At 66.0% G+C, this 21540-nt stretch overlaps 4 protein-coding genes across 4 annotated transcripts; 1 reads left to right on the forward strand and 3 right to left on the reverse strand.

The window, feature by feature from the left end:
- Positions 1–3817: 3817 nt before the first annotated feature.
- Positions 3818–6178, reverse strand: ISG20L2 (interferon stimulated exonuclease gene 20 like 2). Its single transcript, XM_082495903.1, has 3 exons — positions 5750–6178; positions 5187–5387; positions 3818–4791 (listed from the first exon to the last, which is right to left on the reverse strand). The coding sequence occupies exons 1-3, from the start codon at positions 6116–6118 to the stop codon at positions 4678–4680; spliced, it is 684 nt and encodes a 227-aa protein (XP_082352029.1). The 5' UTR covers positions 6119–6178; the 3' UTR covers positions 3818–4677.
- Positions 6179–7311: 1133 nt separating this feature from the next.
- METTL25B (methyltransferase like 25B) lies at positions 7312–10508 on the forward strand (the record flags this gene model as incomplete). The annotated part of the gene is made up of 6 exons (XM_082495897.1): positions 7312–7418; positions 7494–7790; positions 8358–8420; positions 8516–9246; positions 10051–10238; positions 10306–10508. The coding sequence occupies exons 1-6, from the start codon at positions 7332–7334 to the stop codon at positions 10506–10508; spliced, it is 1569 nt and encodes a 522-aa protein (XP_082352023.1). The 5' UTR covers positions 7312–7331.
- A 70-nt stretch (positions 10509–10578) lies between these two features.
- MRPL24 (mitochondrial ribosomal protein L24) lies at positions 10579–12489 on the reverse strand. The gene is made up of 6 exons (XM_082495904.1): positions 12419–12489; positions 11476–11668; positions 11296–11391; positions 11096–11199; positions 10891–11021; positions 10579–10784 (listed from the first exon to the last, which is right to left on the reverse strand). Exons 2-6 carry the CDS (start codon positions 11653–11655, stop codon positions 10648–10650), a joined length of 648 nt encoding a protein of 215 aa, XP_082352030.1. The 5' UTR covers positions 11656–11668; positions 12419–12489; the 3' UTR covers positions 10579–10647.
- Positions 12490–13407: 918 nt separating this feature from the next.
- On the reverse strand, positions 13408–20582 carry HDGF (heparin binding growth factor). The gene is made up of 6 exons (XM_082495901.1): positions 20360–20582; positions 14731–14807; positions 14461–14599; positions 14168–14350; positions 13892–14097; positions 13408–13757 (listed from the first exon to the last, which is right to left on the reverse strand). The coding sequence occupies exons 1-6, from the start codon at positions 20444–20446 to the stop codon at positions 13751–13753; spliced, it is 699 nt and encodes a 232-aa protein (XP_082352027.1). The 5' UTR covers positions 20447–20582; the 3' UTR covers positions 13408–13750.
- Between the last annotated feature and the right edge of the window lie 958 nt (positions 20583–21540).

Here is a 21540-nt window from a genome sequence, read left to right on the forward strand (position 1 = left end):
CCTAATCCCCCTGCACCCCCCCAAACTTCCCCCCCCGAGCTGCCTGCACCCCCCTAAACCTGCCTGCACCCCCTAAACCTGCCTGCAACCCCTAATCCCCCTGCACCCCCCCAAACTTCCCCCCCCGAGCTGCCTGCACCCCCTAAACCTGCCTGCACCCCCCCAAACTGCCCCCCCCCGAGCTGCCTGCACCCCCCTAAACCCCCTGCACCCCCAAACCCCCTGCACCCCCTAAACTGCCCCCACCCCCCAAACCCCCTGCACCCCCTAAAATGCCCCCACCCCCCCGAACTGCCTGCACCCCCCTAAACCTGCCTGCACCCCCCAAAGCTGCCTGCACCCCCCAACCCCCCTGCACCCCCCAAACCCCCCTGCACCCCCTAAACTGCCCCCACCCCCCCAACCCCCCTGCACCCCCTAAACCTACCTGCACCCCCCCAAACTGCCCCCCCCCCCCCAAAACTGCCCTGGGGACACAGAACCGGTCCATCTCCACCTCCACTCTCTCCCCCCTGCCCCCCCCCCCCACCCCCCCCCCCGGAGACACGCCAGGGGCACACGCACACGCGTGTCCACGCGTGTTTCGCACAGCCGCCCGCCCCGGGCAGTGGAGACGTTGGTCCCCCCGCGGTGCCGGCGGCGCGTCGGTGCTCACGCGGGGGACGGGAGCGGTTTCGCCGGCCGGGCGTTCGCACGTGTGCGTCCATGCGTGTCTGCGCACACGCGTGTGCACACACGGACGCGGGGGCGGTTGGATGTGTCGCGGCCGGGACCAGGCGGCCGCTCTCGCCGCGCGGCGGGAGGTTTGTTTTGGCTGCGGGCCCGGGGGAAAAGCGAGAAGATTAACCGCTAACGCCAGATTAAACCCCCGATAAATCGGGATTAATTATTTTTTTTGGGGGGGTGCAGGGGGGAAGGCGCGGCGCGAAGCAGGTTGTGCCGCCGGGCGCCGGACGCGGTAAAAAACGGGTTGAAATTGGGCAGTTGAACGAGAAATGGCGTTTCTGGTTGACGGGGCGGCTCTGAAAACGGAAGGAGAGCGATTTCTGCTCCGCTTCGGGGTGAAAAACGTCCCAATAGAACCCTCTCAGCCACATTTTTCGCGCCCCCCCCCCCCCCAAAAAAAAAAAAAAAAATAAAAATTCTGCAATTTTGGCGAGCCAAGTTGTGGCTTGCAGTGATTCCCTAATCCCCCGAAGAACGGGATTTTTAACAAAGAGATGACATAACGTTACCTACAGCGACGCCGACGCTCGACGTGACGGGACAGGGGACGCCGGGGAACGGGGCCGGTGTTCGGGGAGGGGGCGCAGGGGACGGGGACACCCCAACCCCTCCATCCCAAGGGCGCGGGAGCAGCGGTTTTGTCCCCCCCCCCCCCCAATCCCGGAGGCAGGGGAGGGGGCGACGCCACAGGTTGGCTCCAAATTTGGGGAAAAACCCAAGGAAAATATGTCCCGTTTGTAGGAGAAGCGGGTGGGGGGGGGGGGGTGGGGGGGGGGGAAAGGGGGGTGCCGAGGTGGGACATGGCCGCAACCCCCACCCCAGGGGACCCCCAACCCCCCCGGGGACCCCTCGTGCTGGTGGGGCTGAGGTTGGGTTGGACATCGCGACCCACATCTGGAAGGGATTCTGTCGGGAGGGGCGGATGAAGCCTTCGCACCCCACCCTCCTCTCCCTCCTTCCCGTCCCAGGCGAGTCCCGACCTCCGAGGGCCCCCCCAAAGCCTCACACCCCCCACCCCCCCCCAAAATGCTGCCCCAGAGCCCTTTGGGGGGGGGGGACATGGACACCCGGCTCCCTCCCCTCCTCAGCCCCCCCAAAATGCTGCTGGTGCCCCAGAGCCCCTCGTGGGGGGGGGACACCCGGCTCCCTCCCCGCTTCAGCCCCCCCAAAATGCTGCTGGTGCCCCAGAGCCCCTCACAGGGGGGGGGGGACACACCCGGCTCCCTCCCCGCTTCAGCCCCCCCAAAATGCTGCTGGTGCCCCAGAGCCCCTCGTGGGGGGGGGACACCCGGCTCCCTCCCCGCTTCAGCCCCCCCAAAATGCTGCTGGTGCCCCAGAACCCCTCACAGGGGGGGGGGACACACCCGGCTCCCTCCCCGCTTCAGCCCCCCCAAAATGCTGCTGGTGCCCCAGAACCCCTCACGGGGGGGGGGGGACGGGGACACCCCGGGGGTCCCCACTGCTGCCCGACGTCCCCAAACCCACGCCAGGCGCGGGGAGGGGGGGGGGGGGGGTGACGTGTCCCCAAACCCCACAAGCCGAGGCCGCCGGGGGCTCATTTCCCATCTCCCCCCCCCATCCCCCCCCCACACCGTCTCAACTTCTCCCTGCAAATCCATCCCAGCTGCTGGGGTGCCCCCCCCCCCCCCCCGCCGCCCCCCATCTCCGCTCCGGCCATGGCCGCTGCGGAAATGAAACGCAGCTGAGCGACGCGACCGTGCCCCGGTCCAGCGGCCGCGGGGACCCCGGCGGTGGGGCAGGAGGGAGCCCACGCACCCCCCAGGGGAGGGGGTGGGGGGGTGTATATGTGTGTGTCCCCCCCCCGTTGTGTCACCGGCTGCCGGGCGCACGCCGGGACGGCGTCCCGACTTCGTGGCTGAAGGGATCCCCCGGGAAGGGGGTGGGGGGGGGGTGGGGGGGCGGTGGGATGGAAACGAAGCCCCTTCCGACCCCCGAGCCGCATCCAGCATCTGCCGCCAAGCCGGGGCCGGCCCGCCTGCTTCTCATTTCCAAAGACATTAAAAAACTTTAACGACCGGCCATTTATAACCCAGCTCATAAACCCCCCCCCCAACCCTGTCCCCATCGTTCCCCCCCCCCCCCCCCCGCGCTCTAATCGCTTCCAAACCCGAACCAGACACAAAGACTCCCGGTTTCTCCTCCGCCCTCTCACCTTCCTTTGGATTTTGGGGGGCTCTAACGGTTTTCCCACCCCCTACCCGGGACGTAGGGATGAGCGTGCCAAACAAGACCGGGCACACACGTAAAGGCTGGGAGGGGGAGTGTGCCACAAAGCTCCCCCCCCCCCCCAAAAAAAAAACCCCAAATCTAAACACCCTACAATATCCCGGCTCATGGGATGCTCCGGCATCACCTCCCCGGGGACCCCCGTTTTTGTGTTTAAACCCCAAAGGGGAAGACCACCACCAACCCCCACCCCGTGAGGGCTCAGGGTGGAGGTTGCGCCTCCCCCTCCCCCCCCCCCCAAAAAAAAAAAACCTCCCCCAACCATCACTCTCCGCCGCCGGGAGTTGAGCGCAGCCACGTAAACACACCAAAAAGCTGGAAAATGTGACCAGTAGCCTGGGCAGGGCTCGGCTCGGCCGTTTTGGCCGCCCCCGGCCCCTCGGTGACGCCAGCGGCGGGGACCGGTCGGCCGCCTTGCGGTTTAACCAGAAAAGGGGGTGAACTGGGAAGGGGGGGGGGTCCCCACAAACACACACCCCCCCCCATCCCAGGGCAGGGGGGAAAGGGGCCAGCTCGTACCCGGCGTGAAGAGGAGGCGGAGGAAGGCTCGGCGGGAGGCAGATGGCGGCGGGCGATGGGTGACGGCTGACAGCAGCCCCTGCCTGCCCGGCTCCCCCCCCCCCCCCCCCAAATTTTGCCCTCCCAACGCATTCCAGACACCGCTCTTGCCCTGGCGTGGGGCAACTACTTCGATTTCAAACGCCAACACGGAGGGGAATCCCATGCGGAGCCCGCATGCCCTCCTGGCGGGGGTCACACCGCTCCCCCCGGGAGCTGAATGTCATCCCCAGGGCCTGGAGCTCCTCTCCACCCCCCCCATGTCACCGCCGAAAGGAAGGGCTCGTTAATCATTGCTTTTTAATTGGGATTTTCTACATAAACATTTCAGTTCAAAGCAGCACACACACACCCCCCCCCCGCCCTCGGGGCGGATCGAGAACTCGGGGCACGTTCAAGAGTTCAGGGAATAACCACACGTCGGTGTTCGGAGGCATCTGCGAAGGACACGGCATCCCCGGGGCGGCACGGCGCAGGCAGATGGGGTGACACCGGTTCCCCCCCCCTCCCCGGCCATGCCCGGGCTCGTCCCCGGCCCCCGCGCTCGCAGCAGCGTTTACGCAACGAGGAAGACGGGCGGCAGCCAAATCATCGAGGGGAAAAAACTCCGAAATCGGAGCGGTGACTTGCCGGTAGGATTTGCTTCCCGCTTGTCGGGCGCTGCCCGTTCCCACGCCTCCGCTGCGGCTCCTGTCCTTGTCAGAGGTAGTTTTGTAAGATGGGAAGAACCGGGAGGGGACGGAGTCCGCCCCGGGCACCGATTCCCCCCGTGACTGGGTCTGCGCTCGGGGTGAGGGAGCCCCAACACCACACCCACGGCCCCGCTCCAGCTCGGGCCCCGCCATCTTATCGGCACCTCCGGCAGCACCGAGCTGTTCTGGGGGGGGGACACAAGACCCGAGAGACCCCCCCCCTCCCCCGGGAAGGCACAGGCTGGCCCCGGCTCTCCCCCACGTCCCTGGGGGAGGAAGGAGTGCAACAGCAGCAGTGTAACGAGGCACGTCAGGGGCACAGGGACGAGGAACGGTCGCACCTGGCTCCACGTTCCCACCGTCTGTCCGTCCCCACTACCTCACCCAGACGGACGGAGCGGCCCCTCGGCGCTCGCTGCTCCTTTTGGGGTGCAGGACTGGGCTTGCTGGGCCGTCACTCCTGCTCGGGGTTCAGCAGCAGGTGTTGCTCCCACTCTGCCTCCACCACCTTGTAGAGCTCCATGGTGGCTCGGGCATCCTCCACCGAGGAGTGACCGCTCTTCCCGACCTGTTGGGGACAGAGACAGGGGGTGGGCACAGCCCGAGCCACCGCTCCGACACTGGTTGAGTGGGAAAAAGCCCCGCTGACACTGCGGGGGTCCCTTCACCTTCAGGGTGGTTTCCAGGGAAAGGGAAACTGAGGCACGGGGCTGCCTTGCTCCGGGACTGGCGATAGTGGCTGAACTTGGGGTGCCCCGGTCTCAGGGCGGTGTGTGAAACCCCAATCTTTCCCCGGGGACAGCCCTCCCCACTCCCGTCACCCCGGTGCAGCACAGAGGGGGATCCCCACGCCGCTCTCCGGGCTCTTGAGGGACCGCGGGGAGCTGCCGGCTGAGGCGGCAGCCTCGCAGCGGCACCCTGTGGCGGCCGCCAAGATCGGGGAGGAGGATCCGGCCGAGCTACCTGGATGTCCTGCTGCAGCAGCTCCTTGGTGAGGCGCTTCAGGGAGATGGCCACGTTCTCGGGGAAGCCGCCCTTACGGTTCAATAAGGGGATTTTGGACGTGTCCCGGGTGAGCGCTTTGGGGTGGAAGTACTTGAGTGCTTTGAAGTCGTTGTGGATGGAGTGGCCGATCACGATCTTCCCAGAGAGGATGCGCAGGATCTAAGGAGGGGGGATAAAAGGGGGGGGTTGAAGACACCCGGCAATCTGTTCCACGCTGCACAGGAGGTTTCTGCCCCACGGCACAGCGCTGCACATGCCCAGGGATTGGGGGCTGCCCCACTGCCAGTGGGGAGAAGCAGGTTGGCACGAAGCTGTGGGGCTGAGGGGCGGTGTGGAGAGACGCTCCCTTCGCTGCAGAGGCCAGACAGGGACGCGGGCAGCCCCTGCCCCGCACAGACGAGCCCCCACAGCCTGACAACCCCCCCCAAACAGCCCTAAAAACCCACGAGAAGAAGACCCCAGCCCCACGTGCCCCCTTCCCCAGGCCGCATCACCCCCAGAAAAGGCAGGCGAGGGCGCACCTCTTGCTGGGCCTTGACGAAGGGGACGGCGTTCTCCATGTGGTGCCGCCGAATGCCGCTCCAGCGGGTGCGGTAGTCCACGATGGGGGCAGCGGGGCGGACGTACTGGTCGTACATGATGTCGCCGTGATAGCTCACGATGCTGCAGCGGGCCAGGTCACTGGTGCGCCCGCCGGGCCCCGTGCCCACCATCTCACAGTCAATGGCCACCATTTTGCTGGGCTGCGGGGGGACGCTGAGGGCTCTTTGGTTTCTCTTAGCCGTGCCACGGGCCGTCGGTTTTGGTTTCGTCCCTTTGGGGCCGGTGGAGCCGTTCTGTGTGGCCGCGGCAGGCTGGGTGACGGCTCCGGGGGGCCGGGTGATGGCCATGGCGGGACGCCTGACCACCGTATGACCATTTGCTTTAGGACACGGCTTGGACTGGATGGAGTTTGGCTTCTCCGCCCCCCCCCCGGTCGCCCCCGGCTTCTTGCTCCTCGTGCCCCGCTTCCTCTGGGAACCCCCCCCGGGCTGGACCACCGGCAGCTGCTTCTGCTTCAGCACTCCCCGCCGCTCCAGCACCCGCCGCCGCCGCAAGAAGTTCTGGTGCTTTCGGTTACCGGTCTCCTTCTTCCTGGGCCGCTCGGAGGGCGCCAAGTCCACGTTGAGGATCAAATCCGCCATGGCGGGGTCCGGCGGGGGGGGGGGAGGGGGCCACGACAGCCCCCGGCCGGCCGGGCCGGTCCTGCCTGCGGGGAGAGACACCTCAGCACCGGGAACCCCCCCCCCAGCACCGACCAACCCGACCACCCCAAAAGGCCCCGGTGCCGCCACCGTCGCCGCCGCCCCCCCCCCCCCCGCTCACCTCCGCACCCCGGAAGCGGAAGTTGCCCCTTCAAGCGGAGCCGCACGTGGCCGGCGCGGAGCGGCGCTGGCCGCTAGCGCGCATGCGCGCGACCCGCCCCCTGCTCCCCCTCGAGCGGTAGTGACGCAATACGTCTGCGCCCCATCCCCGCGCATGCTCCCTGGGCGCCGCGCGCTCCCAACGCGCATGCGCAGCGCCGCGGCGGGAACTCGGGGGGTGAGTGGCGCGTGGGGTCGCTCTGGCCCGCGGGTGGGGCGGCTCTATGGCCTGGGGGGTGTGTGCGCTGACGTCTCAGGTGACGTCAGGGCCTGGCGCGACGTCACAGCTCGTCAGCGGGGCGTGGCGAGGCTGGAGCTGCCCGGTGATGTCACGGCCCGGTGACGTCATGGCTGCGGGAGGGCGGGTTGCAGCCCTGGGTGATGTCACGGCCTGGTGATGTCCTGGCTGCAGGGGCTGCCTCACTGGGTGATGTCACAGCCGGGTGACATCACAGCTGTGGGAGGCGGCATCGCGTCCTCGTGTGATGTCACAGCCTGCTGATGTCACGGCTCCTGAGAGCTGTTACGGCCTGATGGTGCGACAGCCCCGTGAGGTCACAGCCAGAGGAGGGGGGGTGGCATCCTGGAGTGACGTCACAGCCCTAAGAATGACATCACAGCCCTAAAAATGACATCACAGCCCGGGGCCACACCCAGGGCTGATGACACCCCGGCTTCCCCCCCCCCCCCAGGCCCCGCCATGAGTTACCAACCGGAGCAGCGACGCGCGGCCGACATCATCCGCCTCCTCACGCTCTACCGGCCCCTCCTCGACGCTTACGTCATCGTGAGTGTCCCCCCATGTCCCCACGTGCGTCATCCCCCCTCCTCGGCTGCGCTGACCCCCCCTCCTTCCCCACAGGATTTCTTCGCCGAGGGGCTGTGGGCCCGGCTCCCCCCGCCATGGCAGGCCGCCCTGGCCACCGCCGCCCCCCCGCAGCTGGCCGGGCTTTTGGGGGGCGACGGGGGGCCGGGGGGGGTCGCCTGGCCCCTCTCCCTCCTGGCCTTCGCTGCCGCCGCCCGCGCCCTCGCCTTCCCCCGGGGGGGGCCGGGACATGGGGGGACCCCGCGCCCCCCCTGCCAGAGCCCCCTCCTGCACCCCCTGTTCCGCCGCCATGTCAAGCCTAAAAAGCAGCACGAGATCCGGCGCCTGGGGAAGGTGGGTGCCCCCCCCCGCCTCGTGACCCCCCCAAATCCCCCCTCAGCTCCCCATAACCCTTTCCATCCCCCCAAACCCCCTCAGCCCCCCCCAAATCCCATCCAGCCCCCCCCAACTCCCACTCCTCCCACCCCCCCAGCCCCCCAAAAACTGCCCACCCCCCCAGCCTCCCCAAAGCCCCCAAACCTCTTGCAGCACCCCCCAGCCCCCCTAACCACCCCAGTGCCCCCCCGCCCCCCCCAGTCCCTCCCAACAACCCCCCATCACCCCCAAAACCCCCCAACTCCCCCAGTCCCCTAAACCCCCCTCAGCCCCCCCAAAGCCCCTCCAGCCCCCCCAACTCTCCCCAAAACTTCCCCGACCCCCTTCAGCCCCCCAAACCCCCTCCAGCCCCCCCAACACCCCCAAATGCCCTCAACTCCCCCAGTGTCCTTCACCCTCTCCAAAGCCCCTCAACCCCCCTCCAGCCCTCCTAAACCCCCCAACACCCCCCCTGACCCCCCCAAAATGCCCCAAGTCTCCCCAAAATTCCTCAAACACCCCCCTAATCCCCTCCTCTCCCCACAGCTGCTGCAGCGGCTGAGCCGGGCCACCGGTTGCCACCGCGTGGTGGACATCGGAGCGGGGCAGGTAGGAGCCAGGGGGTGACGGGGGGCGGGGGGGGCCCTGGGGGTGTTGTGTCCCCGTCAGCTGAGTGTGTGTGTGTGTGTGTGTCCCCTCCCCAGGGCCACCTCTCGCGCTACCTGTCCTTCGGCCTCGGCTTATCCGTCACGGCGGTGGAGGGCGACAGCCGCCTGGCCGGCATGGCCGAGCGCTTCGACCGGGAGCTGCAGCGGGAGTTGGGAAAAATTGGGGTGCCGGGAAAGGAGGGCCCCCCCCGGCACCACCAAACCCCCCCCCGCCACCCACCATGTCCCCTAACCCCCCGGGCCCCACGTCACGTGGCCGGTCGCCTGGACCCAAGGGCACCTTGGGGGGAATTCCTGCTGCCCCCCGACCCTCCGGGACCGGACCCCGCCGCCAGGAACCCTCTGGGGGGCACTGGGGGGGCGGAGGTGGGGGAGCGGGTGCTGGTGACGGGGCTGCACGCCTGCGGGGACCTCAGCCCGGCTCTGCTGCGTCACTTCGTTCGCAGCCCCGCCGTGGCCGCCGTGGCTTCTGTGGCTTGCTGCTACATGAAGTTGTCCACCCCGCCGCAGCCCCCTGGTTGCCACCCTGGCTACCCCCTAAGCGCTTGGGTAGCCGGATTACCGGGTCACGAGCTCTCCTACCGGGCACGGGAAGCCGCTTGCCACGCGTTGGAGGAGTACCGGGGGCGGTTGGATGCGGAGAGCGACTCCCTGCGCGCCCATTGCTACCGCGCCGTCCTGGAGACCCTCATCCGGGCGGCCGACCCCAGCAAGAAGCACCCAGGGGTGCAGACGGTGAAGAAGGCGCACGCCCTCAGCTTCCCCCAGTGAGTTGTGGCGTGTTGGGGGGACACCCCCTTTTTCACAGAAGGGTTTGGGTTGGAAGGGAACCTGAAGATCATTGAGTCCCACCCCCTGCCCTGGGCAGGGCCACCTCCCCCCAGCCCAGGTTGCCCCCAGCCCCGTCCAACCCGGCCTTGAACCCCTCCAGGGATGGGGCAGCCACAGCTTCTCGGGGCACCCTGCGCCGGGGGCTCAGCGCCCCCACAGCCAACAATTTCTTCCCAATATCTCATCTCACTCTCCCCTCTGTCAGTGTCAAACCATTCCCCCTCGTCCCATGGCTCCCCTCCCTGACCCAGAGTCCCCCCCCAGCTCTCCTGGAGCCCCTTTAGGCACTGGAAGGGGCTCTGAGGTCTCCGCGGAGCCTTCTCTTCTCCAGGCTGACCCCCCCACCTCTCCCAGCCTGTCCTCCCAGCAGAGGGGCTCCAGCCCTCCCAGCATCTCCGGGGCCCCCTCTGGCCCCGCTCCACCAGCTCCATGTCTCTCCTGCGCTGAGGCCCCCGAGCTGGAGGCAGCACTGCGGGGGGGTCTCCCCAGAGCAGAGCGCAGCAGAGGGGCACAATCCCCCCCCTCGACACCCCCCAAGTCCCTCTCGGCAGCGCTGCTCTCCATCCCTCCATCCCCCGCCTGTGCTGGGACCGGGGGCTGCCCCCACCCGGGTGCAGGACCCCGCGCTTGGCTTTGTTGAACCCCATGAGATTTGAGGGGTTTGGCCATGTTGAACTTCGTAAGATTTGAGGGTTTTGCCCCTCCCCCCAGCTCACCATTAGTGTGCCATCACCCCGCAGGTACGCCCGCCTGGGGCTGCCCCGCGTGGGGTTGGATCCGTCCACCATCCCATTGGATTCAGAGGCCATCGGGGCCATGTTGGAGCAGCAGCACAAGGTGGTGGCGTTCTTCAGCCTCACCCTGCTGCTGGCCCCGCTGGTGGAGACCCTCATCCTCCTCGATCGCCTGCTCTACCTGCGGGAGCAAGGTGGGTGCCGGGGCGGCGGCGAGGTGGCTGCGGTGCCGCCGGTACTCACCCCTCCTTCTCCCCACAGGTTTCCATTGTGCCCTCGTCCCCCTCTTCGACCCCCTGTTCTCCCCACGCAACCTGGTGCTGGTGGCCGCACGGACGCCCCTGGGAACGGTGCTGGCGGGTCTGGACGAGGACAGCAGCGAGGACGAGGACACAGCAGGGGCAGAGCCCCCCGGAGAGGGGCAGAGCCCCCCGGCTCCCGGTGCCGGGCACCAACCACAATAAAATCCATGATTTCTACAGACCACGATTTGGCGTGAGCGAGTTGGGGGCTGCGCCGAAAGCACCACGCAAATGGGAAAAATAAAGGGGTGTCTTTATTGCAGACCCCAACCCCGGGGGAGGGGGTTTAGTCCCCCACCAGTTAATACCAGTAGGATTTCTTGGCCCTGCGTGTCTCCACGATGCCCATGGCATCCATGATTTCCTCCTCAAAGGTCTTCAGGGACGGCATGTACGTCTTGTCCAGCGCGTCCTCCACCGATGTGTCCTTGGGGCCGTCTGCACAGCCGAAGGGATGGCACTGAGCCCCTCAGGGGACTCGTGTTCCCCCCAGGAGGGGTCTGGCAGCCCCCCCATGTCCCCCCCCACCCCCATCCCCACTCACCGATCCACTGCTCGGGGACAATGCCGTCCCGGCGCTGCCGCAGGGGCAAAGGGATGATGCGGCCGCTGCGCAGGGAGACACGGACCCGCTCGCCCTCCTCCGTGTACCGCCATTCCACCTCCGTTGGCTTCCTGCCGGCAGCGAGCAGGTTGGAGGCGGGGGGGACCCACAATGGGGTCCCTTCGCCCCCCAACCCCACCGTTACCGGTCCTCGGGGTCCACCAAGGAGATCTGGCTGAGCAGCAGTGGCGCCTCGCTAGCGATGTAGGTCCCGGTGTACTTGGCGGTTCGGTTGACGTAGCGGTAGTGCTGGGATGGGATGCGGGGGGGTTACCGACAGCCCCTGTGGGGTGGGTGTGCTCCCCCGCTTCATCCCGGCAGCCCCCCCACCGGCTCCAGGCTCACCGTGTTCAGCCCTTCCACCACCACCCAGTTCCGGGCTCGCACGACCTGGGTGACCATCGCCTGCTTCCCTGCGTCCTTCCCGACGAGGACCTGGACCTGCGGTAGAGAGAAGGGGGTCAGGGGGGGACTCCCCAACCCTGGGGGGGGGGGGGGGGGGCGCATAGGGAGGGGGAGACTCACCGTGTCACCCCGAAACACCTTCCAGTCCTCCCGGGCGATGGGCTCCACGAAGATCTTGCGGCGGCGCAGCCCCGGGGGGTTGCGGCGTTGGGCGGCGGTGGTGTCGGGGCGCCACGTGCCGTGCCGGTAACCGGGGGGTAACCGCAGCCTCGCCGCGCACAGCAGGGCCGAGAGGCGCATGGCAGCGCAGGGGCTGTGGAGGGGGGAAAAGGTCGGAGGGGGGGTCCCCGGGTGCTCCCCGGGGTAATGTGCTTCAGGTGCATGTAGGGGGGACACAGGTGTCCCACAGAACCCCCCCACCCCCCAGAGGGGACCCCCCCACCCCTCAAATGGGATACAGGTGTCCTGCAGAACCCCACACCCCCAAAATGGGACCACACCCCCAAAAAGGGACCTAGATGTCCTGCAGAGCTCCTCCCACCCCCAAAAGGGAACCCCCCCACCTCTTAAAGGCCACCCAGGCGTCCCAAAGAGCTTCCCCCAGATGGGACCCAGGCGTCCTAAAGAGCACTCCCACCCCTAAAATGGGACCCCCACATCCCTCAAAGGGGACCCAGGCGTCCTGCAGACCACCCCCCCCCAAAGTGGATCCAGGCATCCCAAAGAACCCCCCAACGCCAAAAATGGGAACCCCCTCCATCCCCCAAAAGGGGACCCAGATGTCCTGCAGAGCCACCACCACCACCAAAGGGGACCCTCCACCCCTTAAAGGGGACACAGGCGTCCCGAAGAGCCCCCCCACCCCTAAAATGGGACCCCCACCCCAACCCCACCCCAAAAGGCACCCAGGCGTCCTGCAGAGGCCCCCCCTCAAAGGGACACAGGCGTCCCGAAGAGCCCCCCACCCCCCAAAGGGGACCCAGACGTCCTGCAGAGCCCCCCTCCCTTCAAAATGGGATCCGCCACCCCCCAAAAGGGGACCCAGGCACCCCCCCCCCCTCACCTTCGCCTCCCCCGGCCTGTCCCGCGCCGTGCGGGGTGGGGGGCTGGCGCGGTGCACGCCGGGAGCCGTAGTTCCGGCGGACGGCGGCGCGATGCACGCCGGGAGACGTACTTCCGGCGGACGGCGACGCGGTGCACGTCGGGAGTCGTAGTTCCGGCGGACGGCGGCGCAGTGCACGCTGGGAGACGCCATCCGCCGCGCGGTGCACGCTGGGAGAGGCCGCGGGGCGGGTTGAAGCGGGGCTGGCCGGGGAGCCGCGGGGCACGCCGGGAGTTGTAGTCCCCGGGTCCGGTAGCCCCCGGTGGGGCCTGCGCTCACCGAGGCTCGGAGAGGGGGGGGGGTGGGACCGGGGTGGGGTGGGGTGGGGTGGGGGAAAGGGTGTGTCGCTCCCCGTAGCCCCGGGCCGGGCCCTTCGGTGGCAGCGGCCGCCCAGGCCGGGCCGCTGGGAGCTGTAGTCCGGTGGCGGCGGGGCTGGCAGCCGGCCAGGGCTCCATTTTACTGCTCGCGGGGAGCTGCTGTGTGGCGCCCCCCCCACCCCCCCCCCACCCCTCCACCTCCGGGGACTGATCCTGTCCCCCCTCTCCCGGCGGGGGGCGGGGGGGGGGGCTGTCCCCGCTCTCCCCCCGCAGGGACTCTGTGGGGACACAGCTCCGTTGCACAGCAAAGCCCCCACCTCAAATCCCCCCCTCGTCCCCGGGGGCGTTCCGGCAGAATTGTGTTTTGGTTTTTTTTTTTTTCCCCTATTTTATTAAACATCTCCCCTCCAAAATCCCTCCCTTTCCCTCTTTCCAACCATTCCTCTCCCCGGGTTTGCTCCCGTCCCTTTCCGCATCTCTTTCTGGTGTTCCCCCCCCACCTCCCAGCTCCAAACGCAGTGGGGGGACGCTGCGGGGGCCGGGCAGCCCAAAGGGGCCTGAAAGGGCCAGCACGGGGCAACGGGGGGGGGGAAAGGGACCCGGCCCGGGGCACAGAGACGCTGGCGGAAACGCTTTAAAAAGGCATGAATTGCTTTTATTTCAAATCAACTGATCAGCCCCCTAGAAATCACTAATACAAAGCATGCGCCCCGCGACGGCGGGGCCGGGAGATGCGGGTCGGTTCAGGGGTTCGTGTTACCGGGTTTCCTCTTCATTTCTCTCTCTCTCTTTTTTTTTTTTTTTTTCCTCTTTTTTTTTTTTGTCTTTTTTTTTTTTTTTTTTTTTTTTTTTTTTAAATTTCATTTTCACTTTGTTTCTCTTGTCCGGAGCTACGGCCGCGACGAGCCGAGGCAGCACCCAAGGAGCCCAGCGGGGAAAAGGGGCAGGCGGGAAGATCAACTCGTCGGAGAAGCCGCTACAGGCTGCGGGAGGAGCCGAGAAGAAACCCGAGCGCTTGGTCACGGACCCCGCGGTTACCGGGATCCCCCCCTCTGTGCCCGGGGTGGGCAGGGAGGAGCCCGGCTCTTGGGGATGGGGGTCACCGCACCACCCTCACCTCTCCTTGTGATCTCTGACCTCCTCCGCGCCCGTTTTCTCCTTGCTCTCCTGCTTGGCTTCGTTGGCGTCCGGCACGCCGGCGGCGTCGCTGTTCTTCTCTCCTTCGGTCGGGTTGGGTTTCGGCTCCTCCTTGGGGGTCTCTTCGTTATCTATCTTCTTCTCCCCTTCCTGCCCCTCCGCCTCCTTGGTGCGTTTGGGGGAGTCCTGGGTGGGGGGAGCTCGGCTCAGCCCAGCCCTAGACCCCCCCTCGCCCACGTCCCCGATGTCCCCCTACCTCCAAAGCATCTTCTGCTTTCCTCTTGATCCCGGCTTTCTCGTTCTTCTCCTTGGACTGCTCGTCGATCACCAGCTTCCCCTCCTCGTCGCTGCTGCCCTCCGCGTTGCCCTTCTTCTCCCCGTCGCCCTCCGGCTCTCGCTCCGGCTCGGCATCCTCGGGGCAGGTCTTCTTCTGGGTGGGCTGGAGGTGACATGGGGGACTCACAGAAGGAAGGGATGGGGGGAAGGAGGTGGCTGGAGGGGGACACGAGGTGCTGGGACACCCCACCCCCCCCCCGGCTCATGACCCACCTGATAGCCGGAGGCTTTAACTGTGGGGTTGTTCTCGATCTCCCACAAACCTTCGCTGAATCCTTTCCGTTTGTTGGGTTTCCCGAACTTCTCCTTGCATTCTTCATAGGGGAAGAGGTCTTTGGGCCCCAGGAATGCCCTGCTCGAGGGGGGGGGGGAAAGCAGTGAGGGACGGCAGCCGGGGGGGCAGCTCGCCTCTCCCCAAAATCCCCCCTGCAAAGGGGTCAATCTGTCAGCCCTGTCTCCCGCACGCGCCACGGCCCCACTCACGTTTCGTGGGTCCCGAAGAAGAAGACTTGGTATTTATTGGAGGAGGATTTAACTGCTGCTTCCGGCATCTCGTCAATCTGTGGGATACAAAGGACGGGGTGAGAATTGGGGAGGGCAGAGCCCTGGCTCCCTCCCCGACACCAGGATGTCACCCACCAGCTGGGACATGAGTGTCCCACACGCCGCATCCAACCAACCAATGCAGCCCAGGGAGGGAGGAAAACGTTATTCCTATGGAATTCACCCACCGGCCAGCGACACCGCGGGCAAGAAGAGCGGTTAATAAAACAAGTGGCTGTGCCCACCGGTGCCGGGTGGGGACGTGGGGACAGCCGGGCTGAGGAACGGCCGCCGTAAGCTCTTGTCTAGACCAGCTCAGACATATTTAGCTCAGCAAATTCACGCAAGAGACATGCCGGTGAAGCCGGAGGCATCGCATCCAGCCCTTGGTTGGGGTGTGGGGATGTAGGGGGGAAAAGCCAGGAGGTGTGGGGGGCCTAGTGACACCGTCCTGCTGCTGGGACCTCCCCCTCCAGCCAAAATGGGGTCACTGGCCACGGGGACGGCACAGCGAGGACCACTGGGGTCTGCGAGCAGCCGGCGCCAACCCCGCCGGCAGGTGCCATTTCACCGAGCGTGAATATTCCCGAGGCGCCACGCGGGAATAGAGCGAAAGCGACTCCGGCTGCTTTTTATAGCATCTAAAAATAACGCGCACACCACCACCACCACCCCCCCCCCCCCCCCAGCTCCAGCCAGCGCGAGGAGCGCGGCCATAAATTCCCAGAGAAAGCCTCAAAGAGAGGTGGAAGGAGGCGATGGAGGATGCAGGCGGGGGGCTTGGGGCGGGTGCCAGCGCGTCACCGGGCAGGAAGGTGCCAGCGCCGGCGGCCGGGGTGCTGTGTCCCATTCCCAGCGCGCTGCTGACTCACGGCACGACCTTTGCTAAGTCACTGCCACCCCCTCCCGGCTCGCAGAGCCTCAGTTTCCCCCGCTGGCCAGGAGTGCCGGAGCCGGGGTGCCGGCGGCAGAGCTGCCGTGGGGGTTCCCCCCACCTTTCCTCCCAGCACGTCACCGACCCATCTCAAATACGATGTTTGAGGGCCAACCTGGCCAAGGGTTTCTCCCGGTTTCATTCCCAGAGCTGGGAATAGTGTGCAGCTTCGTTCCCCGACATCCAGGGACTAACATGTGCCATTGTGCCGGGTGGCAATGCCGGCACGGCCCCAGGGACAGCCGGGTGGGATGGGATGCTGGTGAGGGGCTCTGTGCAGGCACTGGAACGCAGTGGGCCGTCCATATGATGTTCCGTGCACGGTCCCCACTCCCGGAGAGCTGGACCGGGGTGGGATGCGCCTCCACGCCATCCCCACTGCCCAAATGTGGCATCTGGGCCATCCCCCTGAATCCGTGGTGTGTTTCGGGATCGGTGATGTGCCTCCACCCAGCGCTCCGGGGCTCCCGGCACCACCAGCCTACCCCGAAGACCCTGGTTTGGCCCGATCCTGCACCCCCAAATGCATGAAGGCATTTCAGGAGCACGGATGGTCCCCAGCTGTGCAGAGGTTGGTCTTGCCATCACACCGGCCACCACAGCCTGGCAGGACCCCTGTCCGCCCAAGCCACCACCCCCAGCTAGTTTTAAAACCTCCTTCCCCGAGGAAAGGTGGCACAGGCGGCATCGAGGACAGCGGGGACAGGGACAGCTGCCCCATGGCACCACAGTCCTCACCCCCACACCAGGAATCGTCCTTGGCCAAGGTCGCGGCATGGCCGAGGGACGGGCAGCAGTGCACCCGGCGCTGGGGAAAACTCACATCTCCCCCGTGGCCGACCCACATGGCAGCCGGGATCCGCCGCCCAGCCCGGCCCTGCAAAGCAACAGCCCCTTATCTGCCCCTTCTCCACCCCAAACCTCCGTCCCCCTGGAGAGAAGGATGCGGCATCTCTATCTGCAGGGGCAGGCGGGGAAGCCGGGGCACGGGGAGATACGGGGAGGCGGGCGAGATACCCCGGTGGGGACGCCGATAGCGCGGGCAGGCGCCGGGGGTGGGAACCCTTCCAAAAACCCCATCCATCCCCAGGAAGCAAGCGCAGCCACGAGGGTTTCGTTCTCGCCAGAGAGCTGGGGCTGTTTGGAAACCCTTCACCCCCCCCCCAAAAGAGCCCCCCAAGGCGAGGAGCCCATGGCTCAAAGCACTGCCATCTGTTTGTCAAACATCTGTTTGTCCATCCCTGTTGCTCGCCGGAAAGGTGGAGGGGGGGGGGGGATGTTAAAGGGCCGCGGTGCCGGGTTAAAGTACACGTGTGCCCGTCACCGTTCCCCCGCCAGCGCCTGCGAACGGCATCGGTGTCACCAGCGCGTCCTTGCCCAGGGACCTGCAGACCACGAGGTTGAGGAGGGGTGGGAAGGGGGGTGTCCAAAAACAACGGGCCCCCCGGGAGGGAAAGCTCTGGAGCGTGGCAGGGGAGGGACAGGCACGTACCCCGCTGCGGACTCTGCCCCCAACCTCTGCACTTGACCTTTGCAACCCGTCCTCGGAGCATGAGCAGAGCAAAGCTGGGAGCAGCCCGCTCTGCGTCAGCTCCTGGGGGGGACCCCCGAGAGCACCGGGGTGCTGTGGGAGCAACCCACCCCCCGCCTCAGTTTCCCCACTGCTGGGAATCAGGAGTCGGCTGTCAGGGAGGGGGAATTAACGGAATTAATTCACGTGGGTCACACGCGGATAAAAAAAAAGTACGTAGCTGGGCCCTACAAAGCCAGGCTGGGGGCTGGGGGCATCCCCGAGCCCGTCCCCAGCCCAGGGGACATCGCTGTGGCCCCGTCCCAGCATCGGGCACTGAGCTCGCCCAGCCTCAGTGGTGGTGGGCTTCTCCCAGCACCGGGCAGCACCGGCCCTCCCAGCAAACTACCAGGTTTCTTTTCCAAACGGCGGCAAAGCATACAGCTGGCAGCAAGGAGCCCTCCACACCCCCTCTGCCCCTTCCGAACACCCGGTGATGAGAATGGGAGATGCTCGGGGAGGTGCCGGGACGCCCAGTGCGGTGCCAGCCCCTGGGCCAGTTCCCCAGTCCCTGCCCCGCTCCCACAGTGTAAATAAATCATGGGCTGTAAGGAAGAAGGGCTGTGGATGCAGCGGCAGCAACAGGGAAGCGCCGACGGGCAGGCGATGGCGAGGGGTCCGGGTGGCGGAGACCCCACGGAGATGGGGCGAGGGGAAGAGGATGGCTCCGTGTGTGGGAAGGCACAGCTCCCGTTCCAGCCACTGGCGACTCATCTCCCTGCTTCCGTGCCTCAGTTTCCCCTCTACTTGGTGCTGCCCCTCTCGGGGAGAGGTTTCCACTGAGGGGAAGGGGGGGAGGGGCTGCTGGTGCTGGGGGACGGTGCCGGGCACCGTCTTCCCCCCCCTCCATGTCTTCCCTCGCCTTTTCTTTCTGCTCCAACCACACCTGATCGGAAACAAATATCCCAGCGACCGGGTAACGTTTCATCACAGCACCTGATTAGTCACGGACAAACCCTGCCTGCTTCACCCCAGTCCGCCATGGGATTAGTCACCCGAGGGAGGGTGGGGAGGGGGGGCTCAGCCCCTCTCCCAGTTCAACCTGGCACCCCCCCTCCCCCCCCCATGGCTCCGGGTACCCATCAGAGGAGTTTTTCCAGGAAGCGGGATCAAACCCCACTGGGATGTGATGGATAAAGGATGAAGGGTCCGCGGCGGGGGCCAGGGGAGCATGGCTGCCACCCCCCCCCCCCCACCAAAGGGAAGCGGCAGTGGCAGCAGGCGCCGGGCTCCCAGAGATCCCTCGGGCTCCTCCTCGCAAAAGCCGCTTTCAAACGCGCGTTGGGAGGCCAGTGCCAAATCCGAACGGCTCCCCACCCCCTCCGCGGCCTCCCCGCCAGAACCCTACAAACCAAACAAAAGTTATTCAAACCCGAGGAGTGGATGGAGGAAAGGGGGGGGGGGGTGGGTGTGTGAGGGGGGGCGGTGTGTGTGTGTGTAGGGAAATCCTCGGCCTTTAAAGCCCGATTCCTCCCCGTTTCGGTTTAATTTGGGGTTTGCAGGCGGCCCAGCTCCCTTTGCAGCACGGCCTGGGGGGGGTGTGGGGTGTGTATGTGTGGGGGGGAAACACTCCAAGGAAATTTTAAACTGCATCATCAACCACTTAAAAATAACCACCGACATATTCCGTAGCCAGAGCGTCCCCACGGCCACCCGGGGAAGGATCAGGCCTCGACAGCTCTTGGCTTTATCCAGGGGGATGGAGAGTGTGTGTGTGGGGGGGCTTATGATACTGACACCCCCCCCCCACCCCAGATGCTTGGGGACACCCCCCACACCCCCCCAGCATCCCCACGGCACCCAGGACACCGGTGGGACGGAGCCCGGCGGAGGTGGCGGGATGGGCACCCACCGGGTCCGACGGCCCAGCGTGTGTCGTCGCCTGTCGTGTCGTGTGTGTCCCCCGTCCTGTGTCCCCCCCCCCACCCCCCCCCCCCCAAACACTCTGTCCTAAGTCCTCCGTAATTATATTGATTTTTTTCAAAGCCAAACTCCCGGCGAGCGCTGGCACCTATTTGGCACCCGAGAGGTAAGGCCACGCGGACCCGGGGGACACGCTGGCAAAGCCACCATGGTGGTGGTGCTGGTGGTGGTGGGGTTAGCTAACACCCCCCCCCCCCCAATCTCCCCCAAACCACGGGCGAAGCGGAGCAACAAATCCACGGGGCGCCCAACCGCCTCGCGTGGGTCCCGCTGCCGCTGTGGGAAGCCAGAGCGTGGCCGGGGAGGGGGGTGGTGGTGGCCATGGTGTGGCCCCACGTGTGAACGGGACACCTCCCACCCCCCCAAATCCCTTCCTGGACCAGGGGTGGTGGTGGTGGTGGGGTCATCCCGGGGAGGATGGCGCCAGCCTCGTGCTCCGGTGCAGGATGCGGCCCAGGTCACGGGGGGGGGGGGGGGTGTGGGGGGGGTCCGTCCTGCCCCCTGGGTCCCGCAGTGGGGACCGGAACGAGCAGGAGCACCTCGGGAGTGGGGGTGGTGTGGTGTGTGTGTGTCCCCACTCCCACGAGGTGGCAAAAACCACTCGTGACCCCCCCACACCTGTCCCTCCCCCCCCCCCCCCTCCCGCCCCCCCGGAGGAAAATAGCACAAAAGGGGCCCGGGGGGAGCTCGGGACGGTTTTTTTTCAATACATTAAACCCCCCCAAATAACAATAAAATAACAAGAAAACGCTTCCCCGACCCTCCCCCACTCCCCACGGTAACGAATAACCCCCAACTTCCCCCCCCCCCCCCCTCCAACGGGGCCCGGCCTTACATAAGGTGCCGGTAAAGTTGGGGATCCGACGGAAAACCGGCAGCCCCCCTCCCCATTTCCCTACAGCCTGACCTTCCCCCCTCCCGCGGACCCCCTCCTCCTCCTCCAACGACGTTTCACCGGGGAAGGCTGCCCCCGGTTCGGGTTCCCCCCCCCCCCCCCCCGCTGCAGCCCGGCCCCGGGACACCGGCTGCGGCGTGCGGCCGCCCGCGTTATGCAACGGGGAGCACCGGGAGGGGGAACCGGGAGAGGAGGGGGGGGGGGGGGTGTCCCATCGGCCCTCCCCAACCCTTCCCCAGTTTCTTACCCGAGCAGGCCAGTGCGGGTAACCCTTCATCTTGGCAAAAACCAGGTCTCCGCATTTGTATTCCTTCTGCCGGTTGGACCGGGACATCTTTGCTGGCGGCTCCTCCCGGGAACGGAGCGGGGGGGGGCGGGCTGGGGGAGAGGGAAAAGGGGGAGGGGGGGGGGGGGGTTAAAAGATGAAGTTTGGGAGGCAAAACCCGGCGAGGCAGGGCTTAAAAAAAATTAAAAAATATAGAAAGGGGGGGGTGGGTGTATGATAAGGGAAGCGGCGGCTTCTCCTGCCCCCCAAGTTGGGGGGGGGGGGCGGCCCTAAGAGCGGCGCGGCGCGGCGGCGGTGGGCCCCTGCCCCATGCGGTTGTTTGTGTTTGAAATTCAATTGCTCCCTCCCTCCGCCACCCTCTCCCCCCCCCCCCCCCCCCCTTACACCCCCCCTCCTTCCTCCCTCCTCCTCCTCCTCCTCCTCCTCCCGGTGGATGCGCTCGGAGGTTCGGCAGCGCTGCCTGGCACGCGCACACCCCCCCACCCCCCCCAAAATATAATCAAGCAAAACAATTAATAATAATAAAAAAATATATATATCCAGCTGCAGACGGGGGTTGGGGTTCCGGGGGTGCCCTCCAGCTCCATTTTGGGGGAATAATTGATAATCGTGGGTGTGTCACGAGGGACAGGGACACGGCGTGACACGGCCACCCCGGTGTGACATGGGAGGGAGGTTGGCAACGGGCTCGCCACTGGAAATGGAGGGGTCCAGTGTAAAAGCATGTAAAAGCATGTAAAACCTGTGTAAACCTATGTAAAACCACGTAAACCCGTGTAAAACCCGTGTCGACCTGTGTAGACCCAGCTAAAGCCATGTAAACCTGGGTAAATCCATGTAAAACCCATGTGAACCTGCGTAAAGCCATGTAAAACCGTGTAAACCCATGTGAAACCATGAAACGCCACGCGAACCCCATGTAAAACCTGTGTAACCCGTGTAAAGCCATGTAAACTTGTGTAAAACCGTGTAAAACCCATATAAACCTGTGTAAAACCGTGTAAAACCCGTACAAACCTGTGTAAGCCCATATAAAACCCAAGTAAAACCTGTGTAAAACCATTTAAAACCGGTGTAAAACCATATAAAACCCGTGTAAATCCGTGCAAAACCTGTGTAAACCCGTGTAAATCCATGTAAAA

Source organism: Vanellus vanellus (assembly GCF_965231255.1).
Source record: "Vanellus vanellus genome assembly, chromosome: 27".
Classification (NCBI taxonomy): domain Eukaryota; kingdom Metazoa; phylum Chordata; class Aves; order Charadriiformes; family Charadriidae; genus Vanellus; species Vanellus vanellus.